General features: G+C 64.7%; 2 protein-coding genes across 2 annotated transcripts; both read right to left on the bottom strand.

Annotated features, from left to right (window-relative positions):
* Positions 1–1,961: 1,961 nt before the first annotated feature.
* Positions 1,962–9,145, bottom strand: ACVRL1 (activin A receptor like type 1). Its single transcript, XM_086628628.1, has 10 exons — positions 9,078–9,145; positions 7,099–7,169; positions 5,810–6,034; positions 5,252–5,451; positions 5,052–5,151; positions 4,557–4,703; positions 4,207–4,482; positions 3,499–3,696; positions 2,195–2,325; positions 1,962–2,096 (listed from the first exon to the last, which is right to left on the bottom strand). The coding sequence occupies exons 2-10, from the start codon at positions 7,163–7,165 to the stop codon at positions 1,962–1,964; spliced, it is 1,479 nt and encodes a 492-aa protein (XP_086484754.1). The 5' UTR covers positions 7,166–7,169; positions 9,078–9,145.
* Positions 9,146–13,848: 4,703 nt separating this feature from the next.
* On the bottom strand, positions 13,849–16,431 carry ANKRD33 (ankyrin repeat domain 33). The gene is made up of 4 exons (XM_086628602.1): positions 16,066–16,431; positions 15,609–15,738; positions 14,746–14,886; positions 13,849–14,627 (listed from the first exon to the last, which is right to left on the bottom strand). The coding sequence occupies exons 1-4, from the start codon at positions 16,363–16,365 to the stop codon at positions 13,849–13,851; spliced, it is 1,350 nt and encodes a 449-aa protein (XP_086484728.1). The 5' UTR covers positions 16,366–16,431.
* Between the last annotated feature and the right edge of the window lie 209 nt (positions 16,432–16,640).

Raw genomic sequence — 16,640 nt, 5'->3', positions numbered from 1 at the left:
AGGGCACCCCAAACCCTGTATTGAGCACCCCGAACCCCAGGCTGGGCACCCCAGACCCCATGCTGGGCACCCCGAACCCCAGGCAGGGCACCCTGACCCCCGTGTTGAGCACCCCGAACCCCAGGCTGGACACCCCAGACCCCAGGCAGGGCACCCCAAACCCTGTATTGAGCACCCCGAACCCCAGGCTGGGCACCCCAGAGCCCATGCTGGGCACCCCGAACCCCAGGCAGGGCACCCCAAACCCTGTATTGAGCACCCTGAACCCCAGGCTGGACACCCCAGACCCCAGGCAGGGCACCCCAAACCCTGTATTGAGCACCCCGAACCCCAGGCTGGGCACCCCAGACCCCATGCTGGGCACCCCGAACCCCAGGCAGGGCACCCTGACCCCCGTGTTGAGCACCCCGAACCCCAGGCTGGACACCCCAGACCCCAGGCAGGGCACCCCAAACCCTGTGCTGAGCACCCCAAGCCATGCCCTGCTCAGCCCCACGTACCCCTCACCCCAGTGCCTGCCCCACTGACAGCCAGCAGCTCCCCTTTGCTGACCAGTTGCTCCCAGTTCTTAACTGGGAGCGGGATACGAGGACAGGACAAGCCAAGCCAGAGGTGGCCGCAGCGATGTGCCGGGAAGACACCAGGATGTTCCGCTAAAGGCCAATGTCCCCCAGGGACCAACATCCCCCCCAGCAGCCAGCTCCCCGTTCAGCCCGGGGGCTTCGCCCTCACCGGGGACCACCAGCAGCGCAAACCCCAAGAAGTGGGAGGGTGGCAGCCGCAGCCCCCCACCCCGGTGCAGCCCCAGCCCCTCGCGGGCACAGGGAGAGGGTTGGCACGAGGCTGGAGCGAGGTTTATTGCGGGATCCGGCGACGCCGGAGCGATACACGGCAGCTACACGGTGTCGAAGCAATAAATTAAGCCATGCAGAAGCGCCGGGCCACGGGGTCTCATCCTGCCACGGTCGCCTGGTGCCCGACGGGGGAGGCTGGCAGCTGTTAAGCGATAAAATAGCTTTACACTTTATTAAATATATTAAATCTTAATAATTAAATAATTACGGAGCAGGGCGCAAAGCTGCTTCTGCTGAACATCCCGGACTCGTCCTAACAACTTCAGGCATGGGGTGGGTTTTGGGATGGCGGCGAGCGGTGCGGGCTGGAGGCGGCCGCGAAGTGCACCAAAACAGCCCGGAAAACACCAACACGTTGGCAAAGACCAAAAGGGTTTGGAAAGGGGCATTGCTGGCTGCTCGCCACGGAAGGTTCGGGCCACTGCAGCTGCTGGAGCACCCAGCTCGATGGGTCCCTGTGGCACGGGGGATGCCCGGTGCTGGTGGCTCCTCGTCCTGGGGAGCCCTGAGACACGCCGGGGCACGGATCTGGCGCGGCTGGGGGGACGCTGGCTGTGGATCATCCTTTCCCAACGAAATCCAGACCTCCTTCGGTGAGAGGTGCGCCGGGCACCGCAGCCCTGCCGGAGAATTCCTGCCGCCGCCGCCGAGCCTGCGGCATCCCTGCTGCCAACGTGCCGGGCAGGCAGGTTTGGGCAGCATCTGCTGCCTGGGTGCCAGCAGTGGAATGGGTGCCCAGCCGGGCTCAGGGGCTGCGGCCAAGGGATGGTGCTGGCTCCGGTGTCTGCTCGCCCCTTGACCGTGGCATCTGGCTGGGGGGCTTGGGGTGGGCCACCAGCCTCAGGCGCCCGCTGCCATCCCCGCCGGGCAGGCGAGACGTGCTGGCGTCGGATGACTGATCCGGGGGGTATTTTTATAACCGAGCTGGAAGATTCCTCCCTTGCTTGCTTTTTTTTTTTCCTATTTTTTTCCCTCCTTGCAAATGAAAAGAGCTCCGAGGAGAGGTGGGAAAACAAAAACCCCCTCCGTGACCGGCAGCCGTCCTGGCGTTGGCTTTGCCGCCGTCCCCGGTGTAGCCCACAGGCAGCTCTGGCACGTGCCTGGCGCTCACTGCTCCGGTTTGGGCTTTTCCAGGGAATTGTTCAGCTTCTTCAGCGTCTTTTTAATGCGCAGCGCGGTGAGACGGGCCGAGGGGCTCTGGTACCAGCACTCCTTCATGATCTTCGCCAGCGCCGACAAAACCTGGGCAAGGCACAAAAAGAGGGGAAAATGGGAGGGATTCATGGGGAGCAACGGTCCAGCTCAGGGTGGGAGCTGGGTGACCTCCCCCCAGGACTCACCAAGTCGGAGAAGAGGCGGTTGGGGACCACGGGGGTCTGCTGGTCCACGCACACCACCTTCTTCATGTCCTCGAAGCTGGGGTCACTGGGGACGGCGTCGAAGAAGGGCGGCCGGTACTCCTCCACGATGCCTGCAGAAGGAGGGGGGGCATGAGGGCAGTGGGGGGGGCATGGGGTTCACTTCCCCCCCCCCCCCACATCACCCGGGGTGACTGGCACGACCGACCTGCCCCCAGCCTTGTGGGGGGCCAGGAATCACCAGTGGGATTTGCCCCACTGTGTCGGCGGTGATGCTGGCGGGGGGTGTGGGGATACAGCCCTGGCTGCACCGCGGGACCTCACCAGGATGGCATGGGGAGGCTGCAGCCATCTCTGGCACTGGCTCTGGCGCTGATGGTGGCTCTGGCACTGGCAAAGCCCAGCACCAGCCCTACCATGAACACCAGCTCCAGCACCAGCTCCTGGCACCAGCACCAGCTCCCGGCACCGATGCCACCTCGCAGCCCCGCACCTCCGCTGGCAGCACCGCGGCGAGCCAGCCAGCTGGCCCAGCTAATCTCCACTTAGTGCCTCCATATGTCTGCGTGTCCACGGGGCTTAACCCCCCAAGCTGCCCCGAGCACCCACCACCCCCCTGCACCTTGAGGGGTGGCCCCCGAACCTCGGGGTCCCCTGGAGCCCCCGTCCCTGGTGCCCCGGGGCTGTGCAGGGGATGCTCAGCCCATCCCGGAGGGCGAGGGTGCCTGGAGGGGTTAAATCCAGCCGACTGAAGGTCATCCCCTGCACATGGTTTTGGTAATTCAGAAAAAATGTTTAATCTGAAGGAGCCCCGGGGCGGTAAACGGGATTATCCCGGCCAGATTGTGCCTGGGGGGGACCTCTCCCACCAGTGCCCACCATTTAATTAATGCTTCTCCTGGACTTTGCACTAGTGAGCGACGTTGGCCGTTGGCCAGCTTCGCACCAGTGAGTGGGGGACCCCGTCCCCATCGCCATCCCTTGTCCCCCCGCCCCGAGCCAAGCCCCGCCGGCCGGAGGTCCTGGCCGTGGCCGGGTTCCAGGCAGCGCTCGCTCGACGCCGCTTGTTTTCTAATCAGCGCTGAGCAAACAAAGCGCTGATTGAGTCTAATGGGCCCTTTAATCAGGGAGCCGGGTGCTGACACCAGATTACAGTGTTTATAATTTACAGCTAATCTTCTGGGCGAAGGGAAAGAGGGAAAAAAAAAAATAAATAAAAAAGAGGCAAGGAAGGAGCAAGAGCGGAGCGGCGGCGTGAGCCGGGAGCGCGGCGGCCGGCTGCTCACCGTTCACCACCGTCCGCCGGGTGATCTCCCAGAGCACCAGCCCGTACGCCCAGATGTCCGTCTTCTTGTAGGACTCGAAGCAGTCGGTGCGGATCTGCTCGCTCAGCACCTCGGGGGCCATGTAGCGCTTGGTGCCCACCCGGGGGTTGTTGCCGATGTCCAGGTAGTCGCTGCCCTGTGAGTGCATGACGGCCAGTCCTGCAGGGATGCCGGCCCCAGTCAGTGCCATGCTGGTGCTGTGTCCTCACCATGCTGCATCCCCGGGGCATCACGTCCCCAGGGCACTGCATCCCTGGGGTACCGCACCTCTAGGGTATCGCGTCCCTGGGGTACTGCATCACTGGGGCACCACGTCCCTGGGGCACCACATCCCTGGGGCACTGCATCCCTGGGGTACCACAGCCCCGGGGCACCGCATCCCTGGGGCACTGCATCCTCAGGTCACCACATCCCTGGGGTACCACATCCCCAGGGCACCGCATCCCCGGGGCACTGCATCCCTGGGTCACCGCATCCCTGGGGCACCACATCCCTGGGGCACTGCATCCCTGGGGTACCACAGCCCCGGGGCACTGCATCCCCAGGTCACCACATCCCTGGGGTACCACATCCCTGGGCCACTGCATCCCTGGGGCACTGCATCCTCAGAGCACTGCATCCGCAGGGGTTCCGCATCCCCAGGGCACTGCATTCCCCTTCCTGTCTCACCCAGGTCTGCGATGCAGCACTGCCGGTTGCTTTTCACCAAGATGTTCCTGCTCTTCAGGTCGCGGTGGGCGATGGCGGGCTTGCCCTGGGTGCCGAAGATCTCTACGTGGAGGTGGACGAGGCCACAGATGATGGAAGAGGCCAAGGCCAGGCAGGTCTCCACGTCCAGGACCGTCCTCTGCAGGTAGTCGTAGAGCGAGCCGTTCTCGTGGTAGTGGGTGATGAGCCAGAGCTGGGTGCTGGAGTTCCTCGACGTCATGTCGGAGGCGATGAAGCCTGGATGAGGAGAAAAGCCGGGACCGTGGAGCTGCTGTGCAGGTGTCCCCCGGCCCCCCCGGCCCCCCACTCACCCAGGATGTTGTCGTGCCGGAGGAGGACGGTGTTGTAGATCTCCGTCTCACGGAACCACGACTGCTCATCCCGGGAGGAGAAGATCTTCACGGCCACGTTCTCGCCGTGCCACACGCCTCGCCACACCTCGCCGTAGCGTCCTTTGCCTGCCGTGGCCGTGGCACGGTGTCACGCAGCCCCTCCAGCCCCCGACCCCCCCTCCCCATGCCTGGCATGATGAGCTCAGCTCCCGGTGTGGAACAGCGGTGGGGCGGTGTGGGGTCCGTTGACCGTGGCCAACTGCCGCTTGCCCACCCAGCTGCTCCCCGCCTCCCCCACCAGCAGGACTGGGGAGAACTGAGGGTCTCTATGGGGTTTTGGCTGAGACGGTCGGGTCCAACCCCTGCTCCCAGGTCTGGCATGGCAGTGCCATCACCGGCTGCTGCGGGAAAGGGTTCGAGCACCGGCTGCGGGGGCCAGGGCAGCCTCCCACCGTGCCCGGCCACTCTCCTTACCCACGCACTCCACGAGCGTGATCTGCCGAGCCACCGTTCGCTGGACGAGGAAGGGCAGCCCTGAGCCGCTGCCCGTGGTGCAGTCGTCGTTCAGCAAGTCCTGCGCAGCCACGGTGGCAACGGGGTCAGTCCAGCTGCTGCCCCGCACCCAGCGCATCCCTCCTTCCCGCACCTCGGGGTCCCCCCCGGGGCTCACCCACCTCCAAAGTGCTGTCCCCCACCATGGATGCCTTCAGCATGAGGTCCATGTCTCCCAAGTCGCTTTTCTTCTGGCGGTGCTGAGCCACCTTCCAGCAGAAGAGCGCCGCGAGCACTGCGAGGACGAGGAGGGCGAGCAGCGGGACGAAGATCATCAGGAGGAGGTTGGGCAGGGAAGGCGTTTTTCCCAGGTCCTCTTCTCCTGGGAGGGGGAAATGATGGATGGGAGCGTGAAGGTGGTTCTTGGGCTTGGAGCTGGGGAGGATGGAGGACTTGGTGCTGGGACTTGGACCTGGGGAGGGTGGAGGTCTTGGAGCTGGGGCTTGGAGCTGGGGAGGATGGCTCCATTGGGGTCAACCCCATGGGTGGCAGCTCTGCAGGCACAGCCCAAGAAGGGACAACCAAGGACATCTCACTGGCCCCATCCCACCTGGAAAAGGGTGACCCTGGAGGTGCTGAGCGAGGAGGAGGATGACATAGAGACCCAACCCTATCTCCAGCCGGGTGGGCAGCTCTGTCCCTCTCCCTGCAAGCTCCTCGAAGGGGACCATACCCCGTACCTTGCAGGAAGATCTCCAGCTTGGCGTTGCACATGCTGGACTTGCAGCACCTCATGCCGTACTGCTCTGTCACGGGCGTGTGGCAGTTCTCCAGGATGTTCTGGGAGAAGCAGCCCCGGTGCTGGGTGATGGTCCCCTCCTCCTTCCTCTTGCTGACGAAGCACACCTTGCCCGTGCAGGTGGGCACGCCGCAGTGCGGCACGTCGCAGGCACACAGCAGCTCGTCTGCGGGCACGACGAGGGGACATTTTGTGCCACGGGGCCACCCCACTGCCTGGACCGGAACGTGCCAGTGGCTTTGGGGACAGTGACATCTGTCCTAAAAACTCTCAAACCAAATTTTGAGATCAAGCAGCTCTGGCCGGGCGGGGTCCAGCCTGGGGAAGGTGGCTGGGGGTGCTCAGCGCGTCCTGAGACCTCCTGGAAAACGGCACCCGAGCACCAGCTCTGAAGCTGGGGGTCACCTGTCCCTGCGCCCCTGTGGATGGGGAAACGCATCCAGCCCAGCTCGCTGGGATTAACTGGGATGCACAGGGTCACATCCTGCTCGCGGGGTCCCAGGGGACGTGGGAGCGCCCCGCTCCGTGGCCGTCTGTGGGAGCCGGCTCCCGAGAGCCAGGATGGGTCCAAGAGCCCCGAGCTCAGCCGGTGCCTCCCCGGTGGGTGCTGGGTGCCGAATCCAGGGTCTTTCCTGGAGCTGTCCCCAGCCACCCTGGAGCGGCACAAGGGGTGGCCGCGCTCCCGACCTCCCAATTCAGCTCTGCCCTTTCGGGTAGAAAATATCCCTCCTGGAATCAGCGAGTTCAGCAGGAGGGCAGCCAGCCAGCCGGCGGCGGGACGGACGGACAGACGGACGGCTGTGACCAGCCCCGCTCCTGCGCCTGTCGCCCCCCTGCCCGGTGCCATGGCCGGTGGCGGGGCTGGGGCTATGAGCCCTGGGGGCTCGGTGGCCCCGTGAGCAGGATGGGGACCTGGTGGGGACTTGTCCCCTCCCAGCACAGCCACACTGCCGCGAACACCAGCCTGGACCCGTAATTATCTAATTGATGAACTGTAATTAATTAAGCTGAGATCCTCTCTGGCAGCTCACCGTCCCAGAGGGGAGAAGCCCCTCGCTGGGGACCTGGGGGTCCCCGTGGAGCTTCGCCATCCCCTGGGCGAGCTCGAACGAGCCGCCCTCCGCTGCGGTGGATTTTGAGCCAAGCGAGCCACGATGCTCCCAAAGAGTCGAAGGTTTATTTTAACCCCCCCGGTGCCGGTTGTCTTCACCGCGGCGTTTCGGTACTCACCGGCTGCGAAGCCGAGGGAGAGGGTCATCAGCGCCAGCACCGCCCGGCCGCAGGCTCCACACGGCATCTTCCTGCGGAGAGCGGAGGGGTGAGGCAGCCCCCTAGCCCCCCCAAACCCCCCAGCCCCCCCAGCCTCACCCCAGCTCCCCCTAGACCCCCCCAGAGGCTCATTGCCGGGCTGGGGGCCATGGGGAGCGATGGAGGCTGGTGGGGAGGGAGATGGGGGGAGTGGTGCGAAGTGGGACGTGCTGCTTCCACGCGGAGTTCGGCTCCGGACATCCCGGTACGGCCCTTCCTGAGAGCAGATCCCCGGGACCTCCCGACCGCGGCGTGGGACACGGCACACGGCCCCGTGGCGCTTGGCAGCGCTGCAGAACGGGGCCCTCGCCACGGCCGTGCTGCCCCAACATCCTTCCTTCATCCCAGCGGTCCTTATTCCGGCATTTCCCACCATTCCCGTGGCTCCCTGGCGGCAGACCCCATGGACTCGGCAGCCGTGGCGGGCACGGCGGTGAGATCCCAGGTTTGGCGAGCCCCGTGCCATGGCACGGAGCTCAAAGCCCTCATGCCACGGTCGGGGCTCGGCTCCGGGGGGACTTTTGTATGGAGCTTACGGGGGCAGCCAAAAATTCCCCGGCCGCACCTTTGGGGGAAGTTTTGCTATTTTTTCTCCTTCTTTCTTTTTTTTTTCTTTTTTTTTGAGTTTTTCCTTCTAAAAGAGATGTTCGTGCCAAGCCAAACACGGCCGAGCCGGTGCTGCCTCCCCACCCCTCGCCCTGCGGCATCGCTGCCCCTTTCACATGGCCGAGGGCTCAGCCGGCGGCAGCCGCGGCTCCCCGGCCCCTCCTCGGCTCATTCTTCGCCGTTCCCGACACAAACACGCCAAAGTCTCCGTTTCCTGCGATTGAAGGAGCCCTGCCCGGGGCCGCCGGACAGGAATCAAGATTGTTTAGATTCTGTCCTTGATGGGGAAGCGGAGTCACGCAAACCCGGCGCTCGGCTACGTGGCTGACCCAGGCGGGCTCCAGCCGCGGCGTAAAATGGGTTTTTCCACCCCAAAATAGCTCGTTTGGTTGGTTCTGATGGAGAAAAAAACGGTGATCGGGTGCCCCGAGGCTGGAGGGTGGATGGGGGGTCTGGTCCTGGGTGCCCGGTGCCAGAAGCAATGCCAGGGCTGGTCTCTGGCTGAAGCAGAGAGATTTGGATCCGCTTTATTTTAAAAAATAAACTCGCCTGGGCTGGGGCTGCTGCTCCTGGACCCTCCCAGATGCTCCCAGACCCTCTGGGATGCTCCCAGCACGGCGCTTCTCCTCGTCATCCCAAGAGCTATAAAACACACCTTTTTAAAGGGAAACTGAGGCTCCTGGGTGGTGAATTCCCTCCTCAGCAACACTTCCATAAAATCCTGAGCCGTTAGCTGGCTGCGGGATATTTGCTGCGAAACACGCAATGGCACCGCACGGTTTGTTGGCGTTAACTGGGAGCAAACCTCATCCCAGTGCCGTCCCTGACATCCCATGGGAAAAACATTCCTGCCGAGTCAAACCAGCCCCGTGGGCCCATCCCTGTCCCCAGTCGTCCTCCCTCCTTCCTTGCGCTGGAGCTGCGGCTCACGTGCCCTCCCGGCACCCGGAGCCCGCCTGGGGGGTGATGGCAAATCCTGTTCCATCCTTTGGGATTTGCAGCAGCATCAGGAGAAGGGAAAAAACCTCAATCCCAAACAAAACCTCTCTGATGGGTCATGGGTGCTGGCAGAAGCTGCCGGCAGCGCTCAGCAGCCGTGGCAGCAACAGGCAGCCGCGGCGCGGTGCCAGCCAGGGGGGTCCGGAGCAAGACTGGAAAGGGAATTTCCCTGTGACCCCACGGAGAGAAAAGCAAAGTGGAGGGATGGAGCGGGAGGTGGCAGGAGCCTGGGGAAGGGGACGGTGGGGCACAAGCCTCGAGGACACGGGGATGGCCAGAGGAGCCCTTGCTCTCACCGGGGTGCCGCGGCAGAGCGTCGCAATCCCGGCGCTTCCGCCCTCCCCTGCGGTTTCTGCTGCTCCCGGGGGGGGTTTCGCTGCAGGAGGTGGCTCGTGACTCAGTTCCCCTTTTTGCTGGGAGCCAGACACAGCAGAGACCCTTGTGCCGGCTGCTGCCTGCGCCAACACCAGCCGGGGGGGGAAGCGGGGTGAGCCAGGCGTGTGCCAGCCGCTGCCAGCTCCGGCTGCAGGTGCGACAGGCTGGATGGGCACCGCGTTGGAGTTGGCAAGAGCTTTGCCGCAGAATCCCAACGCTTCAGCCCAGTTTTGGGCAACAGATGGAGGTTTTCCTGCCCCTCTCACCGTAGTGGCAGGTCGGTCACAGACGCAGCAAAGCCATTGGCATCCTCCGGTGCTGCCGGTGCCGGGGGACGTTCGGCTCAGGGACCCGTGCCGGTGGTCTGTGCCATCCCAGCCCCTCTTGCACCGATGGCATCGCCGTGCCGTGAAGGAGAGATGCGCAAAGACAGCGGCAAAGCCGCCTCGTGTCCGTCTCTCTGCAGGGCCAGCGTCACACGCAGCTCCTCGTGCAGAACCGGGACGATGGCGACGTTCCCGGCTGGATTTGAATGCCGGCGGCACGGCTCGCACTGGCTTTGCTCTGGAACTGGAGCCTCTTTAGCCGCTGTTTGGCTCTTCCTCACCCACCCTTCCTCCGAGGGCCCCGGGGTTTGGCTCTGCAGAAGGGGTGCGGCGAGGCGGCGAGTCCCGCGGTGTCGCTGCCGCCGGTGCCGCACCGGCTTCGCTCCAGCCCCCGGCCGGCGGAGCTGTCAACTTTCCCTTGTTTTTCCCCACGTATTTCCAAAACACGCCCAAACTCCCTGTTTCCCGTGTCTTTCGGTAGCAGCTGCGTATTATTTCAGCTCTTTAGCACAGACCTGGGGACGGATCCTGCTCCTACCGCACCGGAGTAAATCCAGATTTACGCTCCCGGCTCTGCCAGAGCCCCGATTCCAGCCTCCCCTAACCCTGACGTCAACGCCGGCGTCCCACCGAACGCGAAGGAAACGGGGCCAAATTCTGATTCCAGGAGGTGCAGCCCCGAACCCCGCGAGCGCGCGGCACTTCCTCACTCACCTACAGCATCCGCGGGCACCCGCGGCACCGCCGGGCCCTGGCGAGGCTCTCCCGGCCGCAGTCCCGAGCTCGGAGATGGCGCACGCGGCTCAGCCGGGGCAGCTCCGCTCCGTGCCGCGCGCCCCAGCTTGGAGGACCCTCATGGATCCGCTCCCGTCCCGCCGCGCGCTCCCACGGCCGCAGCGTCACCCGTCCCGGCGGGGAGAACGTCTCCGTCGCCGGCCCCGCCGCGGAGGCTCGGCTCGGGCGGCCCCGTTGGCCGAACGCAACCGCTTGGCGAACGTTCCGCGGTCTGGATGTGGGAGAAGTCACAAAAATGTTTCTTATTACTGCCCCTTCCTGCCTGGCTCCCCTCCACCACTCCCAGCTCATAAAGCATTTCCTATTGCCGAGCGCACAGCCGCGGTCAGCCGCCCTTCCTCCCGCGCGCCGGGCCCCCGCTCCATCCTGGTTGCTCTCCCTTGCCCCGTTCCTCCCGCCCCTGTCCTTCCCTTCCCGGTTTCCCGGCTTTCAAGGCAAACCCAAACCCTCCAGCTGCAGCCGGCAGCGGGGGGAACATCCATCACGTCTCCTTTCCTCTGGCATCTTTGGCACAAAGGCAGCTGGTTGCTTTGGTGATGCCAGGGGTGGGAATGGTCCGGAGAGATGTTGCGGGAATGACCTTGATGTGCTCGGCCGCGCTGCCCGCTCCGGCACTTGACCCTCACAGGGACGGGAGCATCACGGTGGAGCCCCGGTTATTTGGTGCTGGCCGCGCCGCTCTCAGGGTGCCGCGCTGGAAGGTGGGGGGGGTTTCTCCCCCAGAGCGTAACGTGGCTTCGGGGGGTGCTGCCGAATGGTGACCCCGGTAGGGATGCTCTGCCACGGCTGCGGGTGTGGAGCAGGGCTGGGGGTGGCCAAGGGGGTTCGCCCGGTGCCTCCCGCTGGCACGTCGCCCACCACGGCCCTCGAGACGCGGTTTCAGCGGGCGCTGGGATGTTGGCGGTGGGGCCATTCCCACGGGGAGAGGTTGGGCACTTCCCACTCGCCCAGGACACGTGGTGCTGCCGGGGCCACCGCGGCTGCTGGCGCCGCGGGCAGCGGAAGTGCTGCTTCCCGTTTTGCCGCTTTGGGGTTGTTTTCTTTCAGCCACCCCACTCTCAGCACCTTCGCACTCATCCCGTCCCCCTCCTCTTCCTCCAGAGCCTTTCCAAGCCCCATCCCTGCCTTTGTCCTGGCAGAACCGCCTGGTGCGGTGACTGGTTGCCGCGGGCCGGCAGCCGGTGGCACGTGCACTGGCATGGCAGCCGCTTCCCTAACGAAGTCACGGGTCCTGACGTCCCTCTCCGTTCCCCATTGCCATCACCAACCCCGAACGCATCACGGACCCAACCGGCAGCCGGCGTCTCCCCGTGCCGCGGCGGCGGAGCGCGGCTGCGAGTCTTTGAGGTCTTGCCGGCCGCCTCTCCCTCGCTATCGCCCGTCATCTCGGAAGTTTAAACAAACAAAAGCACAAAACCAGGATAAAACACGAGGGACCTTCACGCACGACCTTGCCCGCGCCGGGGCCGGGAGCTTTGCCGAGCCGGCGCGGGGGAAACGGGCAGTTTCCATCAGATAGGAGCCGCCCGGGAGGAAGCCGGTGCCTGCGGACGCCTTATCGCCGTGACCATCTTTGCTCCAGCGCACAGGTTTCGGTGATCTGACCGGCGACTGGCCCCTCCCGGGTTATTCCTGGCTGGCTCCCGTGTCCCAGCTGCCTCCCAGGGGTGCAGGAACACGGTGGGTGCCAGCACCCCGCTTTTATGGCTGGAGTTTCCCCGGGCAGCCGAGCGTGCCGGCTCTCCGGCGAGGGCTGGTGCTGGCTGCTTCGATCCGTGCGCTTTCGTCTTCCAAACGCAGCAGCTTCATGCTTTTAAACCAAAATCAGCACTGGGAGGAGAAATATTTGCTTAAAAACTTCTAAAAGTTACTAAATCCTAATCCTGGGTGGGATTAGGGGCAGGGATGGGCGGGAGCCCCGGGCCAGGCTGCAGCTCTGGCACTGCCGCGGTGGGAAAGCAAATCCATCCCGAGCTGGGACCGACCATAGCGGTAGGTAATGAACATGCCAACCCTGCCCGTGCTCTCAGCACTCCCTGCCCCGCACTGCGCCGGTGCCAGCCTCTGGCTGGGGCAGCCGGGGCGAATTGGCAGGGATGGGCGCCCGCCGCAGCGCTGGGCTGAACGCCGGCAGCACCGCGATGCGTGGCACCCCGCCGGTCCTGCCCGCCGTGGCGCAACCTCCCGCCACCCCCTCAAAGCCAAAACGAGACTTTCTGCCATCGTTTGGGGCTCCGTCCCACGGAAGGGCGCGGGTTGCCCCGCATCGTGGCCGGATGTATCCAGCCATCCCTCGGGGTTTTGCCGAAATGTTGCCGCAGTGGCGGAGGGGGACGAGGGGCTGGCCCGGCTCTCCCTTCCCCCTGGCACAGTGGCCACCGCGCTGGTGCAGTGCGTGCCAGGGCTGCTCCATGTGCCGGCCGCCCCCGGCTCATCTGCCAGCCGCCGCCAGGAGCTGGCAAAGGACGCAGCCGCATGCCAGGGAGCCCGCTGCGAGCCAAGGGCTGGAGCGGCACAGACAGGGAGGTTATGGCTCCTTCCCCATCTGCCCCCAACACACCCAAACTCCCCCTGCCCCTTCGTGCCCCAGAAGGCAGAGCCGCAGCCGAAAACTGGGGAGCGGGGGCTTTTGTCACCATAAAACAGGGGGTGGCAAAGGGAGGGGGATGGATTTAGGAGGAGTTTGGAAGATGGGGAGCACGAGCTCGCTGCCGAGCATCACGTACCGGGGCATGCTGGCAGCGGCACGGTTCTGCCGTGGGAGTGGGGCTGGGGGGCAGCATGGGTGCAGGCAAGGGGTCCCGGCAGAGAGTTTAAATTGGGAAGTGGGACTGCCATGTCCTGTCTCAGGTAATGTCCTCTCCCCCCGTCCCTGCTCTAGGGGGTGGCTGGGCCATTGGGGATGGAGCCCATGGGCACCCCAGGTTCAGTTTCCAGCCCGTGCCTGGCACTGGCAGCTCCCGGTGAGCCCCCACCGAGATGCTTCCCCATCCTGAACCTTGGTTTGTCCATCTGTAACCCGGGAATAGGCAGGAGTGGGGAAGCCAATGGCACCGAGGGGGTGACGGGGGGGGACAGGGCATGGTGGCAGTGAGGGGGAAGGGCTCCTGCCAGCCCCACAGGCAGCCCCGAGCTTTATTCGTTAAATCAATCCCGTTAACATGGCAACCGCTCCCGGTTTAATTCGCGCGGCCGTGTTCCACCACGTGCTGCAAGGGCAAGATCTCAGGAAGATCAGAGAGGCAAAAAAAAGGAAAAAAAAAAAATGACAAAAGAGCCTTCTCTGCCACAGACCTGCTCCCCGGCAGAGCCAGAGCCCGGTGCCAGGCAGGGTCTTGGCACAATCAGAGCTGTGCCCAGGTGGCCACCCTGCAGTGAGCATGATGAGGGGCTGGGCAGAGGGTTGGGGGACCTGGGCAATCTCCCTTGGGTATGTCCACAGCATCCCCCTCCCTCAGCATCACCATCCCACCAGGGAAGGAAACCACCCCGGTGCCAAAAATAAACCAAACCCCCTGAGGAGGTCCAGGGGGTCGGCTGGAACCTCACCCCCACCCCGACAGCCCCCGCCTTAGCGCTTCTTCCCTCCTTTCTTCTTCCTCCCCTCGCTCTTCCCCTCCTCGGCCGCTCTCTTCTCCTCCTTCAGCTCCTTGTACCTCCACTTGGGCGGCTGCAGCCGGTCCTTGTCCCCCCGCCGCGGCCGCCGCTCCGGGGCGCAGGCGGGTGGGCTGGAGGCTTTGCTCACTTTGATTTTGGGGACGGGCTCTCCGGGGCAGACGCTGTTCCCGCACCGCAGCCGCAGGGGCAGGAAGCTCAGGAGGCCGCCCGGCGGGCGGCGCGGCGGCAGCAGCCGGATCTCGGACACGGCTTGGCCGTTGCAAGAGGACGCAGCGGTGCCAGGGGACGAGGTGGGTTCTGGCTCAGCATCCGGATCCGGCACGTGTTGCCCGAGGATCTCCGGCACGGATAGTCTGCGCTTGCCCACCTCGGGGGGGCTGTCGGGGCAGATGGTTTGGCAAGCGGTGGCCACAAAGGGGCCGGCGAGAGAGGTGGTCATCCTCACCATGTGGTCCATCACGCCGTCCTCCGCAGGGTCACGGGGGAAGCTGAAGGTGAACATGGATCGGATCTTCTCCGACAACCTCTTGCCCCTGGATTTGGGGCTCAGCGCCTTGGCCACCAGCTCGGCCAGTGCTGGCCACTCAGGCCGGTACTGGGCACTGAACTGCTCCGCCCGTGGGCGTTGCAGGAGGCTCCGGATCCGCACGGTCGTCTCGAAGCGGCCGGTGAAGGCTGCCCACTCCCTGGCTGTCTTCCCCTTGACGGCATCCACGGCTCGCAGGTCTGCTCCTGGAGACACCGGGACGCCGAGACCATCACCGCGGCATCCCACCCCAGAGCGGGGGGCGAGCAGCGACACCACCGCTTCCCCAAAAAAACCCTGGGAAGCCTGTGGGGAGACGCTCACCGGCCAGGAGCAGGGCAGCCACGCAGTCCTGCCGCCCCTGCACCGCAGCCTTCATCAGCGCCGTCAGGCCCCGGGGGTCCCGTTTGTCCACCTCGAGCGCGGGGTAGTAGTTGAGGAGGTAGTTGACGATGGTGATGTGTCCTAAAATCCGGAGAGAAGCCGTGTTAGCGTTCCGACACTCAACGAGCGATAACCGCCGGTGCCTATCGGAGAAAGAACATTTGGCAACGGCATCTCGGGAGGATGAAGAGGCAGAAATTGGGAAGGATCAGGACTGGATTTGGGTTGGGTTTGTTTTGGGTCTGGCCAGGCAGGGAGCAGCGTTGCACCAGCTGCTTCAGCAGAGAACACAGGAAAGAGTACAAAAATGCCAAAAAAAAAAAAAAGAAAGTTAAAAATCATCAATCCCAGCAAGGATACAGTGGGAATAAAGACCCTCCTTCTTCCCGCCGCGGTTAATCGGGGCGGAGGGACCCGGACTCTTCTGCCGTAACGAGGAAAACCCTCGTGACCGGGGATTTGGTCCCTGCACGTGGCGTTTGCCAGCCCGGACCTCGCGGGCAGGCGAATCGCGGCGGCTCACGGGGCTTTTCCGGAGCACGAGGGGCGGCTCCGGCTCCGCTCCGGCAGGACGCGTTGCAAGATGACGTCACTGTAGGAATCTCTGGTTTTGCATCGTCTACCCAGTTTGTAAAGGGTGCTGAGATGAACCGCAAGCTCTGCCGGGGAGAGTCACATCCCTCGGCTCCCCCCACGGCTCATTTTGGGGTTTTTGGAGGGGAAGGATGGGGGGGTCATGTCACACCACGTCTTGGGGGGTCTGGTGGGGGCTGCCCCTTGCCACGGCCGCGCGTGGTGCCCACCTGCCTGGGCAGCCATCATGAGGGCTGTGTTGCCGTCCTTGTCCTGCTGGTTGACGTTTAGGTAGGGGCACCTCCGCAGCAGCGGCACGATGTCCACGAAGCCCTTGCAGCAGGCGACCATCAGCCCGTTCTGGCGAGGGGACGGTGCTCAGCGCCGGGGCCGGCACTGCACCATCCTCCCCGCCGTGGTGCTCCCCATGGACCCCCCGCCAGATTCTCCCCACCCACCCCCCCAGACCCAACAGGCTCAGGATGGGAGGACAGATGAGGTTCTGCTCCAAGGATGGGATCAATCCCAAGAGACCATCCCTTGTGAAAGCCATCCCACCCTGGACTCTCCCTCCTCCTCCTTCTCTTCCTCCTCTTCCACCTGCTTTAGCAACCACCACCCTTCAACATCTGCCTATTCCTGGGAAATCCTCTTTCTGTTCCGCAGGGTGCCCACCCAGCCGCTCACCCTCCCGTTGACGTCCAGCTCCGTGGCCTCGCTCCGCGTCACCCCGTGCTCCAGCCTCTCCTGCACCAGCTTGGCATCATTCCTGGCACAGCACTGGTACAGGCTGAGCTCCCCAGCACCACCAGACCCCAGCGAGGGCTCGTAGGAAGGGTAGATGGAGTCGTCAGAGAAGATGCTGCTGGTGTCTGAGGGCTCCGACTCTTCCTCCTCCTCCTCCTCATAGTGCAGCTCCAGGTCGGAGTCATCCGGGCTGGACGCGAGGGCTGCAGCATGTTCTCCTTCACCGCAGGCATCTGTCATCCGGCCCGGCCGGGGGGAGCGAGCGCAGCCTGGCCCCGAGCCCTGCCTGGGGCCGGGAGCCTCTCCCGGGGGGGCCGAGGGGACGCTCCGCACCGGTCACTCCTCCCTGCGCAGACACAGAGCCGGCGTGGGAACCGCGTGGGCTCCGGCGTCCCCCGTCCCGCCGGGAAGCCTTGGCTGGCTCCCGGCTGCCGGCACAGCCCGTGGGTCCAGTTTCCATCCTCTGCCCATGCAACCGCGTGCGCCGGGGGCTCGGGCACTGCGAGAGCCCGGGG

This window comes from Tauraco erythrolophus, chromosome 31, assembly GCF_009769465.1.
Source record: "Tauraco erythrolophus isolate bTauEry1 chromosome 31, bTauEry1.pri, whole genome shotgun sequence".
Taxonomy (NCBI): Eukaryota; Metazoa; Chordata; class Aves; order Musophagiformes; family Musophagidae; genus Tauraco; species Tauraco erythrolophus.
This window is presented reverse-complemented; position numbering and strand designations above follow the sequence as displayed.

Excerpts from the sequence above, each read along its gene's own strand:
- ACVRL1 (XM_086628628.1), bottom strand. The coding sequence starts at position 7,165 with ATGCCGTGTGGAGCCTGCGGCCGGGCGGTGCTGGCGCTGATGACCCTC. Across the intron at positions 2,326-3,498 it reads CCGGCGGACGGTGGTGAACG|GCATCGTGGAGGAGTACCGG; the intron begins GTGAGCAGCCGG and ends CTCCTTCTGCAG. Across the intron at positions 2,097-2,194 it reads ACCGCCTCTTCTCCGACTTG|GTTTTGTCGGCGCTGGCGAA; the intron begins GTGAGTCCTGGG and ends TGCCTTGCCCAG.
- ANKRD33 (XM_086628602.1), bottom strand. The coding sequence starts at position 16,365 with ATGACAGATGCCTGCGGTGAAGGAGAACATGCTGCAGCCCTCGCGTCC. Across the intron at positions 15,739-16,065 it reads AGCTGGACGTCAACGGGAGG|AACGGGCTGATGGTCGCCTG; the intron begins GTGAGCGGCTGG and ends TCCCCTCGCCAG. Across the intron at positions 14,887-15,608 it reads CATGATGGCTGCCCAGGCAG|GACACATCACCATCGTCAAC; the intron begins GTGGGCACCACG and ends TCCGGATTTTAG.